General features: G+C 41.1%; 1 protein-coding gene across 4 annotated transcripts; it reads left to right on the top strand.

Moving 5' to 3' along the window:
• The first annotated feature begins 6,864 nt into the window (after positions 1–6,864).
• On the top strand, positions 6,865–12,715 carry ccdc61 (coiled-coil domain containing 61). 4 transcript variants are annotated; one of them, XM_085420252.1, is made up of 13 exons: positions 6,865–7,104; positions 8,425–8,582; positions 8,669–8,751; positions 9,301–9,461; positions 9,546–9,698; positions 9,789–9,996; positions 10,087–10,169; positions 10,301–10,518; positions 10,618–10,696; positions 10,771–10,968; positions 11,068–11,101; positions 11,316–11,382; positions 11,485–12,715. In XM_085420252.1, the coding sequence occupies exons 2-13, from the start codon at positions 8,435–8,437 to the stop codon at positions 11,577–11,579; spliced, it is 1,527 nt and encodes a 508-aa protein (XP_085276378.1). In that variant the 5' UTR covers positions 6,865–7,104; positions 8,425–8,434; the 3' UTR covers positions 11,580–12,715. The 4 variants fall into 4 exon arrangements, with proteins under 4 accessions (XP_085276378.1, XP_085276377.1, XP_085276375.1 ...); XM_085420251.1 differs by having other exon boundaries at positions 10,298–10,518; XM_085420249.1 differs by having other exon boundaries at positions 10,087–10,187.
• The last annotated feature ends 97 nt before the right edge of the window (positions 12,716–12,812 follow it).

Below are 12,812 nucleotides of genomic sequence, written 5' to 3'. Positions count from 1 at the left end.
CTTGCTTAGCTTTAAAAAGATAGAAGTGAAAAACGAAACATAGTGCTGACAACAATGCAACAAATAATCATCTACAGAAACAGTGACCATGCTAACACAGTGATTTTCAGCTGGGGTAAGGTTGACTGTGTTCTCTCTTGGCTTTTCTTGTCTCTGTCCTCTCTCCTCCTGCCTTGTTGAAGTAGATTTCCAATTCCTAAACTATAATAAACCTCCTCTGGTCTCTGTCCATCGGGACAGCAGGCCTGCTAGAGAGGCTATCATTGAGGATGCACAGATGTATCTTTTGCATTAGTATTTTTACCTGAAACATATAGAAGGAACACTGTATACAGCTGAAATTTACAAACTGTGGAGGGCAGATGGGGTCTTCAATCAGCTAGTCTTTTGTATGCACACATTCATTCGGGTATTTTAGATGATTTATTATGTGATCAAACATTCTGACCTTCACTGTCTGTGTGTGTTTTACTCTTGTTGTGATTATGACTAATTAATGTAACTGTTACTTATAATATGTATGTAACTTTGTAATTTTAACATGTTGTCGCCTCTTGGCCAGGACTCCCTTGAAAAAGAGGTTTTTAATCTCAATGGGACTTTTCCTGGTTAAATAAAGGTTAATAATAATAATAATTCTTTTTTTTTTTTAAAGTCTAACACTGTTGTACCTCATAAATCAGATCTGAAAATGCAGCTGGTTAAATTCATGACGCGATCGTGACACACACATCAAACTGAGGATGTCTCATCTTTCTAACTGCTTGTTGTGTTGACTCCTCTCTCTTCATGTCGCTACCTCAGCAGAGTGAAGCTGACCCCCCACCCACTTGAAACGTAAAGGCAAATAGGCGGAGCGGTTAGTGCTACGTTTGTGCAGATTTGTGCAGGTAAAATTAGCGTTTGTGCTGCTACGGTTTCCGAGATATTAAACTTTATTTTATAGGTCATTCAAAGGTCACCATCCCCCCAGACTGCTCCAAAACGGGCCAAAATGGTCTACTTTTTTAGTGCTACGTTTGTGCTGGTTTGTGCAGGTAAAATTAGCGTTTGTGCTGCTTCTGTTTTAAAGATATTAATGAAAATGTAAAGGTCAACCAGCCCCCCCACATTACCCAAATCCAACAAAAGTGGTATCAAACGTTTGTGCTACGTTTGTGCTGGTTTGTGCTGCAAAGATTTTCGTTTGTGCTGCTATCATTTTAAAGATATTAATAACAATTTCTAGAGGTCATCAGAGGTCAACCAGCCCCCCCACATTAATTAAATCAAACAAAATGGGTGTCAATCAACTGTGCTACGTTTGTGCTGGTTTGTGCTGCTAAAATTTTCGTTTGTGCTGCTTCTGTTTTAAAGATATTAATGAAAATGTAAAGGTCAAAAGGTCAACCAGCCCCCCCACATTACCCAAATCCAACAAAAGTGGTATCAAACGTTTGTGCTACGTTTGTGCTGGTTTGTGCTGCAGAAATTTTTGTTTGTGCCGTTATTATTTTAAAGATATTAACAAAAATTTCTAGAGGTCAACCAGCCCCCCCATATTAATGGAATCAAACAAAATGGATGTCAAACGTTTGTGCTGTTTGTGCTGCAAAAATGTTTGTTTGTGCTGCTAACATTTTAAAATGTTTAATAAAATAACGTCTTGATGCGTGCTTAATCATCCAGGTAAGTAAATCCCAAAAGGTTGATTCTGTTCATCTGGACATTTTCAGTTGGAGAAACGTTTCGTCACTCATCCAAGTGACTTCTTCAGTCTCAGCTGACTGCAGGTTTCCCCAACCTTATAAACACCCGTGAGTGAAGTTGCCCCCCCCTACCTTCTTCAAATCGAACAAAATTGATGTCAAACATTTGTCCTGCAAATTATTTTGTTTGTGCAGGTTATGTTTCCCTAATTTTATAAACAGTACATGTACAGTGAGAGAGAGATGTTACATCTGTCTTCACTTGCATCCCAGTCATAGAAGCGTTGGAGGTCGTTCATAAGAGATTACAGGATCATCCCAACCTCAGCAACAGGACCACTCTCAGCACTGATCAGTTGTGTTTGCTTTTGGAACTGTCTTAATTCCACCTATTTTGCATAAGGGTCAGTACAGGCAGAAATCTAGGTGTGCCATGGGTTCCCACAGGCCCCTGGTCAAAGTCACCAAACCAGTTCGTAAGCAGGTACAGGTGTGGCCAGAAGGGTCCTCAGAGGCACTGCTTTTCCACCACAGGCCGCCACACACGACAACACCACAGACTTTCAGGAATATACAGAAACTGTCACTGCCTACATCCCAAAATGCATCGATGATGTCACAGAGACCAGGACTATCACTGTCTGGGCCAATCAGAAACCATGGCTCACAGGTCAGGTTTAAATGCTCCTAAAGTTGAAAAATGCAAGCCTTCAGAGCCGGGAATTAGGTGAGTCTAAGAACAGCAAGGGCAAACCTGTCACGTGGCATCAGCTACAGCAAAGCTTCAGCGACAGCAGAGATACTTGGAGGCAGTGGCAAGGAATACAAACCATCACAGACTACAAGCCCACTCTACAGACCGTGGTGACACAATCCCCAGACAGTGTGTGGAGATCCCTCCACCATCATTACTGAACCCAAGAAGTCATCTATCTCCTGCTTTAAGGACTACCGTCCTGTCAAACTCACCTCCATCATTATTAAGTTAAGTGCTTTGAACGGTTAGTCATGCATCAAATCAAATTATTGCTTTCCCCCAACCTGGATCCATTTCAGTTCGCATACCGGTCAAAACGCTCAACCGATGATGGAATTTCAACTGCCCCTCACTCAGCCCTCACACATCTGAACACTAGAGACTCATATGTCAGAGTGCTGTTCATAGACTTCAGTTCAGCATTCAACACCATCATTCCCCAGCAACTCATTCACAAACTGGATCTGCTGGGGATCAGCACCTTGCTGTATAACGGGCTGCTAGATTTCTTGACAGGAAGACAGCAGACAGTACGGGTCAACAGCAACACCTCCAGCCCAAGAACACGGAATACGGGGGCTCCCCAAGGATGTGTGTTGAGCTCCCTTCTCTTCACTCTGCTGACCCACGACGAGATCTACTACAGGGGTGAAGTTAACCATCTGCCAGAGTGGTACAGCAACAACAACCTGTCCCTGAATGTGGAGAAGACCAACAGTGACTCTACTTCCTCTGCAAACTGAGAAGCACAAGAGATTCAACCCCCATTATGAGCACCTTTTACAGAGGCACAGTTGAGAGTATCCTCACCAGCTGCATCACTGTGTGGTATGACTCCTGCATTGGGTTCTGCAGGAAAAAATGACAACGGGTAGTGAGAGCAGCCGAGAGCATTGTGGGGACCTCTCTTGCCTCCCTCCCCAGGAGATCTACTGCACCTGCCTCATCTGGAAGGTCGTCTCCATTACAGGTGACTCCACTCATCCCTTCAACAGCGTCTTCAGTTTGCTGCCATCAGGAAGGATACTGAAGAGCCTCCGGGGCAGAACCAGCAGACTGAGAGACAGCTTCGTCCATCGGGCTGTCAGGATGCTGACCATCTCTGGATCGAGAAGGGGGGCCCAAGGGTACATCTTTCGCCATCCTACAATGCTGTGATTGTAGCCATTCCCCACTTTCTGTGAATGGTACTCATGGCCATTGATCAATAGGCTTTGATTAGTTGTCATTGATCAATGGTCATAAGAATTTGCATACTAACAATCATGGAATTAACCCCCCGGCACATTGTTCATTCAGTGGCGCTAGTTTCCTTCACTATGCAAATGTACTGTTTATATGGTTGGGGAAACCTACAGTCAGCTGAGACTGAAGAAGTCACTTGGATGAGTGACGAAACGTTTCTCCAACTGAAAATGTCCAGATGAACAGAATCAACCTTTTGGGATTTACTTACCTGGATGATTAAGCACGCATCAAGACGTTATTTTATTAAACATTTTAAAATGTTAGCAGCACAAACAAACATTTTTGCAGCACAAACCAGCACAAACGTTTGACATCCATTTTGTTTGATTCCATTAATATGGGGGGGCTGGTTGACCTCTAGAAATTTTTGTTAATATCTTTAAAATAATAACGGCACAAACAAAAATTTCTGCAGCACAAACCAGCACAAACGTAGCACAAACGTTTGATACCACTTTTGTTGGATTTGGGTAATGTGGGGGGGCTGGTTGACCTTTACATTTTCATTAATATCTTTAAAACAGAAGCAGCACAAACGCTAATTTTACCTGCACAAACCAGCACAAACGTAGCACTAAAAAAGTAGACCATTTTGGCCCGTTTTGGAGCAGTCTGGGGGGATGGTGACCTTTGAATGACCTATAAAATAAAGTTTAATATCTCGGAAACCGTAGCAGCACAAACGCTAATTTTACCTGCACAAATCTGCACAAACGTAGCACTAACCGCTCCGCCTATTTGCCTTTACGTTTCAAGTGGGTGGGGGGTCAGCTTCACTCTGCTCTCTACCTCTCCTCCTCCACTCTTACCACTAATGGGAGGGACTAAGATGCCAGGGGAGGAGTCTAGGAGAGGAATCAAAGACGTCCAACTGCCAGCAGGATTTAATGTTACAGTAATGTAATGCGCAAGTTTGGCTGGCACTGGCACACCATCCAGATTTACTTTACAGGTTTACACACAACCAAGTCAGTAGTACAGTGGGAACATTTTCCAGCATGTAGCCAATCAAAAGAAATAAATGTCAATAAAAATATTGAACTTTAAAAAAAAAGTGCAAAAAATGCAGCTAAAGCTATCTTGCTGGATCTTAAGGGCCATCCTTCTCTGTACTGACCATAACTGTCAATCTTAATCTGTTATCCGGAGTTAATGAAACAGTCGCACATAATGTCACTAAGGGCTTAGTGTGAATTTGTCAAAACCTTAAATTGCTGATATCAGTATGAGATAAGCTATAATGGTTAATATGAAGCATTATTCATTCCATTAATGCTTCATATTAACCATTATTACCATCCATCTATTTGCTTCTGCTTCTCCAGTTCAAGGTCACATGGGTGCTGAAACCTAACCCAGCTGTTACTGTACGAGAGGCAGGATACACTCTGGACAGGTCACCAATCTGTCACACCATCATTACCAAATAAACAATTAAATTAAATTAATGGGATAAATATTTTGAAAATTTAACAAACAGTTAATAACTGATGTATAAAACATTATATTAGTGGCTATTATAATGTTACAACTGATGTTTCTGAATCTTTGTAAATGCTCATTATCAACTATTAATAATGACAATATCAAAGCAGAAAGAATATATCCACTTTTCATATACTTTGTACCATTTTAGTGATACAATGTCACTTTTAAACTGATCAACCCAGAGGGGATGTCCATATTTTTAGCTTGTAATTGGTAGAGGCATGTGTTTCCTGAAATAGTGAGCAGGTCAGCTCAAGACAGAAATGTCAGACATCTCTGGCTGAGGCTGGAGAAAACTGCATTTGTGTTTGGCTCTGCAGTGCAGGTGGGGATAATGTGTAATGCTGGATTTACACTGCATGCCATTATGAAGCTGAGGCCATCATCAAACTATTAACAAAATATGGTATGTGCAGCAAACAGTAGTGACTTATTTAGTGTAGCATAGTGTTTACACTACTTTAAATTTCCATTCATGTAAACTCATTCTGCCTGACCACTTGCTGATGTTTCATCTAAGTCATAACAAGTTCCCAAAAGTTCTCTGAGTTTAGTTCTTCTTGGAAGGACTAAACATCTTCAGCCATCCTTTAGTACGCATACAATCCACGCCACACTGCGCTGATCCCAGTGTGTGTGTTTTATGTCCTTTCAGACAGACAGCGAGCACCTCACACTTCAGACTCAATCACTCAACTTATGGGTGAACACTGTCTCCATGGTAACAGTTCCTCACCCAGATTGAGTGAAGGCAAGCAGAGGTCAGGTTGTCCAAACGTTTAGGGGGAGGCACTTGTTTCTGACAACTAATATTAACCACTTAACCAACCAGTGGAAAGTAAACACACACTTGAGACAATGTCAACACGGTTGTTTTCCTTTCTTGAAACACTGAGGTGACAAAATGATGTATTAATTTAAAAAAAAAAAAACTGGTAGCAGCTTCAGAAACACGAGGAGATCCTTGGTACTGTCTGATCATTGCACAATATAAATATAGTCTAGCAGCACTGTTTGGAATTACTTATCTAGATAAGAGAAACATGTCACACAAGAACTAAAACTTTTCAGTAAAACATTAATTTTATTCTACTAATAAGTGATTTTACTATTATACTAATAATAATACTACATCATTCTAATACAATATATTATAGAATTATATTATCATAATGTAGACAAGAAACAGTTTTTTGCTTGTTTTTTCAGCATGACAATGATCCCAAACATGCTAACAATCCAGCAAAAGCATACCTGGATAGAAAAACACACAATGCACACAACACGCAATGCAGTATCAGTCATGGATTGGCCTCCCCAGAGACCAAACCTCAGAATTACTGAAACATTGTGGGAATCTTGTTGCACCTATTTCCCATTTTCCAGCAAAATATGAAGAAATGAGGGCTCATATTTTTTCACATTACTTTATATTGTATTGGATGCTTTTAGCAAATTTTAATAAAGCTAATATTATCATTACTCGTTATTATTACTGTTACATTGTCGCCGTTACACTGCTGCATCGTTACTTGATTAGCCTATCTGACATTTTCGTGCACCGTGAACATTCACCGTATTCCATTTCGTGTGGTTGTAAGAGCAATGTCTAATCGGTACCTGTGGAGGGCGCCCACACGCCTGCGAGGCATCGAGCCTTCATCTAATCGAGACAGAGGAAGAGGCGGCAGCGGCAGAGGCAGAGAGAGATAAAGAAGAAGAATTTAACGGTTCCCGGTTGTTGAACCGCTCCGGTCTCCACGGTGCCCTGCGGCTTATGAACAGTTTGGGGCTTGGGGTGACGGTCATTTAGTCGACTAGCAGTTATAGTCACTTCAATTAGATAGGTCACCACCATGTTTTTACTAAAGGTAGCAATGTTTTGACAGCTTACCACCCTAAAGAGCATCACTGCACGCAGAGGTAACGTTCATTTGTTTGATTGCACATCTAATAACGCTGTGTGGTTGATGTACAGAGTTAGCGCTCTGTGAATCCACTAAAATAATACTTGTGTTAACTAACCATAGTGTCCGTGCTAGATAACCCTAGCTAGCGCTGGTCAGTTGACCAAAGATGTAACTCTCGCTAGCTGACGGAGAAGTCGGAGGAAATGTTGCACCGTAGTTTAGAACAATGCAATTATCTCTTCCAACGAAACCGTGCTTAAATTTAACGTTGTTTCACTCGAACTAAATCTTTTTTCCCCATGCGATGTGATAAAATGTTGCACATATCTTATTAGCAGTACCGGAGAAAGTGAAGTCGAGCGCGAAATCTTTCAGCGTTTTAACGCCACAAAAGAGACGCAGTTAATGACGTACTTTATTAAACAGTGGCTTAAGATCATCGTCAAATCCCTCAAGTCCCATGCTGTTTGACTGAAGCCAGCAATCAGAACTTTTACTGTAACAATGTTGACACCTTTTAAAATGAACTATGTCCGCTGCCGCCCCTTGCGGCTTACTTGTGTAATAACAGGCTGTGCGAGAGGAGCAGAAAAAACAAGAGAGAGAAATGGTTATTGAAGATATCTATTTGAAGATAAGAAATGCATATGTTGTGAATAATATTTTATGCTTTTAAAATTAGGTTCTTAAGGAGGGTATGCCTTGTTTCACTAACCTGTAAAAATATCAACCCTGTGCAATCAATAATGCTACAAGCACACATGTTTTTATACACACTAATATATTTATATTGTTTTATTTATTCGAAATTGTGTTATTAGTCTTTGTACATATGAAAACTATTTAATTAGATATATTGCTCACTTTCTACTGAATGGGACTGCGTACCTTTTTTATTTTTTGTTTAATGACAATAAAAATTCTGATTCTGGCTGTGATGCTGAAAAAAATCTTAATGTCACTGTAATAAGACCGAGAATTGCAAACATTCCCAAAATGTTGGGATATTTTTGTGAGATACATGGAATGATACAATATATTTTTCACAACACATCATTTAATTCCCATTTTATTGTTGAGTATGCATGTCTCCTTGCAGATTTTCCCTGTTATCCTTCGAACAATACAGTGTTGAGATTTATCAGTCGCTCAACATGATCTTAAAGGCTCTGCTGTGTGTGAAGAAGCGTGGGTCAGCTCAGATTACGATTATGCTTTATATTTTGGCTCAGGTGTCAGATGTACGCATACATCTGTCTCTGTTTTAACAGGAAAGGAGTTGGTTGATTCAGTTGCTTCTAATCGATTGGAATAATTTGTTTCTCCGATTTAGAGCCAGAGCAATGGAGGGAGGCTCTGAGCTGATGGAGGATATTGTATTTCGGGGGGTGGAGTTTTCCGTGAAGATGGAGGTGGACAAGGGTTTGCTCATTGTCGAAATTTCTGATTCAATGACAGCGGATCAGTGGACGGGGGAGTTTGATCCAGCATGTAAGTGGCGTATACATCTCAGTTTACATATCACTATAGCCAGTCATTCATGCTGTTTAACTTTAACTGCTTTTTCATTTATTTAGATATTGAAGACCTCACTCGCAAAACTGGAAACTTCAAGCAGTTTCCTATTTTCTGTAGCATGCTGGAATCTGCAGTGAGAAAGGTGTGTGTGTGGGGGGGGGGGGGATTAGAGGCAGAACGAATGTAAACACAGTTAATAGATGAATATAAGGAGACAGATTTCCCTGAGGCTGTGTGAGCCGAAGAAGAGACTCGGTTGTGTTCATTGTCTCCACTTAAGCGAAAAATGCCCAGTTATCCCAGGATGTCCTACTCCCTTTTTCCTTTTAATTAACGTGTAGTAGCAGGGGGGAAAAGAAGGAGCCTGGAGGAAATTAGGAGAGACAAACTGAATTTTTGGCACATTTTTAAGTCTGCTGCAACTAAATTGTCATGAAAGCAAGGTATACACGCACACTGTAAATGTTAAAGCAAGACAGAAAAACATGCTTTCTGATATATCTGAAGATGCATTATTAGAAAATTAGATCCATGATCATTAGAAGAGATGGCTGATATTTTTTTGCCATTAAATTGCTGTAAATTGGGGGGGTAAATATAAAATCAGGAGCCTACGATCATAAGACTGTTCCCTAAGGTGATAATGGCATGTTTTATTATTCTGATTGTTGAAAGAGATGCTTCTTTGCAGACGAGTGACTCTGTTACGCTTGACCTCCTGACCTATGCTGACCTGGAGCTACTGCGAAACAGAAAAGCAGGGGTGGTCAGTCGTCCTCGCAGCCATCAGCAGCCATCTGCTCTCACCGCCAAAAGATATCTCATTCTCATATACACAGTGGAGTTTGACAGGTTTGCTCACAGCTTTGCTGCTTTATGCCCTCTGCGTCTGTAGTAGAAGCTGTGCTGATGTTCTGATTTTCTGTCCATGTGTAGAATTCACTACCCTCTACCTCTGCCCTATGTGGGAAAGCCTGACCCAGCTGTCCTGCAGAAGGAAATCAGAGCGCTCAGGGCTGAGCTCAGTGCTCTCACCTCTCACGGAGTTAACAAATCTGCAGATCTAGAAATACAGCGGCTACGAGCAGAGTAGGTTTAATCTCTACCAGTGTTACCAATATTAGCAGATGCTGGAAGTTTTCTTCTTCTCTTTTTTAAATGTCTCCTGCTGTTTTCAAGGCTGGCTCTGGTTAAAGAGGAAAAGGAGAGCATGGCGAAGGTTCTGGAGCGACTGCAGTTGAGTGGAAATGATCCCACGTCTGGACGAGAGGACTGGAGAATGAGAGATGTGGTGAGGACGCTGGAGGAGCAACTTGTCAAGGAAAGGGCCAAAAGTCAGCGCTCGATGAGCAAGAGATGTCAGGAGCAGCAAGTGCTAGTGGAGCAGGTGATGCTTCTTTGTTTTTTTTTAACCTGTGTAACGCCCCCTTTTTAAAATAAATCAGTAGGTTTTAACTTTTTCCTTTTTCCATTCCAGTTAGAGGAGCTGAGAGCATCAGAGTGTGCTCTCCGTGTTCGTGTCAAGAGTCTCACCAATGAACTGGCGTTACTACGGAGAGGGTTAGACAATCTAAGCGTGTACTATATCTTTACTTTCTCTCTTTCATACATTCGCTTACACGCTTAAAATTTCAAAACCCAAATCAGTCACCCACTGAACACTCGTGCTGTTTTTCTTGTGTATGCAGCAGAGTGACTCCTGTGTCGGGTCGTATCAGCTCACGGGTAGATGGAGAAATTTATCGCTCACTTTCTCGGGAGAGAAGGTCTGGGTACGGGACAATCAGGGCTCGCTCGGGATCTAGAGAACGTACAGAGGATAGAGGACAGAGGTTGGTAGAAAGAGGAAGACGTGCAGACTCCTCGGGACCGCGTGCTCACATACCCAGGCCATCACCTTCCCCCACAGGTACTACCTCTGCTCCTGATGTTGTTTCTGTGAATGAATTCTCAGTAATTAATCGCACTGATAAAGATTTGTACTTGATAAGCACTTCTGTTTTTGCAGGGTCACGGGTTCCACGCTTTGATCCAACAGCATATATCCAGGACAGGCAGCGCAGACAGAAGGAGGCAGAAATCAAAAAGTTGGTTTCCTCACTTTGTGAGTATACGCCAGTACTCCGTGTAGTAGCTGCTCAAGCATGTTTTTCTGTGTCAGACAAAGGAAGGTGCGAAGGGACATGCTGGCATCACCCGTGCTCCCCGAGAGAGGCCGTTCACGTTCCAGAGAAGCCTATCCTCAGCTGACCCGGTCAGGCAGCAGAGGCAGGAGTTTATCTATGGAGCGGCGAGGGAGCAGGAACTCCTCTGAAAGCTCGTTAGTGGACATGGATGAAATGACCAAAACTCTGTACAGGTGATAGTACTTTGGATGGATTTGTGAAGGCCCTGTGGGTGTAGCTGGCTATTTTAATGTCTGGGTTGTTTTTTTGTTTTTTTTCTTTCATGTTTTCAGAGGAAGAAAACAGACTTACAATGGACCCAATGTGGTGAGTAATGACTTTCCTGTTATTTATTTGTTGTCCTCTCCTGTATGTATTTGAAAAGGGCTGATACCAGCCTTTTTTGGGTATGAAAGCAGTGTAGGTAGTAGATGTTAGTGGAATTAAATCACTGAGAGTTATAGTTTTTAATGGTTTTGTAGCCACTAAGTACAGAATATTACAGGCCTTAACATTTACAGTGCAATTTATCTGTCTCTAGTCCAGGGGAGGCCTTCTGTCCAGGAAGCCATTATGCAGCACACCAACACTCAGAGTCAAAGACAAAGGTAACTTGTACTTGTAACTTTTTTTTTTTTTTGTCCCCATCAGTTTACATGCATTTTTGGTTTTTTAAAGTCTAATTTGTCATTTGTTGTCCCAAACCCCAGAAAGCTCTGTAGATACAGGTACAGAGCTATCAGAGATTGATGCAAGGCTGCAGGCACTGCAGGAGTACATGAGAGACTTGGATACAGGACATTGACCTGCTGCACAGGATTGTCTGATTTCATCATCTGCATAAAACTGAGGAAGAAATCCTGATTTGGACCCGAGCTTCGGGTTTAGCAGAGTATGCACTAACATCAGAGACTAAAACTCCCTCTGGAAGCTCAGACTTCTGGAAACTACAGCCATCAATATGAAGGTCATTGGACTACCTTTTTGTGGACTAATTTCTTATGTTTTTATAAATTAACTTAAAATATGACTGTCTGTGTGTTGCCAGCTTTTCCCCCCCTTTTTTAAGCCCAAACAAACTGATACATGTGTGTAAAATTTGGCATTGCCTGGTAAATGTTGATCTTTCAAAGGCTTGTTTAATAGTGTGGGCAGAGTTGAGTCCTTTTATATTCAGTCCATGATGCAGAAAGGCATTTCGTCACTGGGTTTGCAGGTAGATCATTTATCTATCTATCAGCACGCCAACATCCATGTCTGATCCTTGCTTTCATCATCAGTTTAAAATGCAGAACATTTTTTTACGATTTCTCCGTTAATGAGTTGGTGTTAAAAAAGTGATCCATACATCTTTTGATACATTACAGAAATGTCCATGAGTATGAGTATACCAAAATGTTATAGTACATCCACACATTTAAACATGTAATGGGCTGTTGTTTCTACCACCCAGTGCTTGCTGGGATACCTTACAGCTCCTGTGCTCTGAATCAGTGGATGACATAAGTGATACATGGTGGTCAGTTTTCCACTTTTTTTTTTTTTTTTTTAATTATTATTATTATTATTATTTTACCTTGTCTTCCCACTTTGAAGTAAGGATTATCAGTGCATCTCAAGTATTTTGTTACCACTATACAGTCTAATTGTTCCACACAGTGCAATACAATACAGCCTTTTCTGCCCTTTAAATTCAGCATTATTTTGATGGTATCACAAACTGATTCCAAACTTGTTAGACATCTCTATAAGGGAACAATATTTACCATAAAAACAATGTTTTAATAGACTATGCTGATGGTGCATGTAACGTGTGTAAAAACTTGGCACATTTTTCATAAGAAAGTGCCAAATATTTTCTGAAACTGTTGTCTGCAGACTGTTACTAGAACTTTATCCATTGTTTTTATACCACCTAAAATATAATTTATAAGAAAGATATGCTGTGTGTAAGGAGTCTTTTTATAGTTTTATACATACTGCTTTCCTTTGGATTAGTGTTCGCTGACAAGAAGCTTGAGGGGTACCTTGAAGATCT

The sequence above is a fragment of the Rhamphochromis longiceps genome, linkage group LG10, assembly GCF_057381845.1.
Source record: "Rhamphochromis longiceps isolate RC_006_pf linkage group LG10, R_longiceps_female_GT1.1, whole genome shotgun sequence".
NCBI classification, from domain to species: domain Eukaryota; kingdom Metazoa; phylum Chordata; class Actinopteri; order Cichliformes; family Cichlidae; genus Rhamphochromis; species Rhamphochromis longiceps.
The sequence above is the reverse complement of the archived record's forward strand: the minus strand, read 5'-3'. Positions and strand labels throughout refer to the sequence as shown.

Excerpts from the sequence above, each read along its gene's own strand:
- ccdc61 (XM_085420248.1), top strand. The coding sequence starts at position 8,435 with ATGGAGGGAGGCTCTGAGCTGATGGAGGATATTGTATTTCGGGGGGTG. Across the intron at positions 10,188-10,297 it reads GGGTTAGACAATCTAAGCGT|CAGAGTGACTCCTGTGTCGG; the intron begins GTACTATATCTT and ends TTGTGTATGCAG. Across the intron at positions 11,102-11,315 it reads CTTACAATGGACCCAATGTG|TCCAGGGGAGGCCTTCTGTC; the intron begins GTGAGTAATGAC and ends ATCTGTCTCTAG.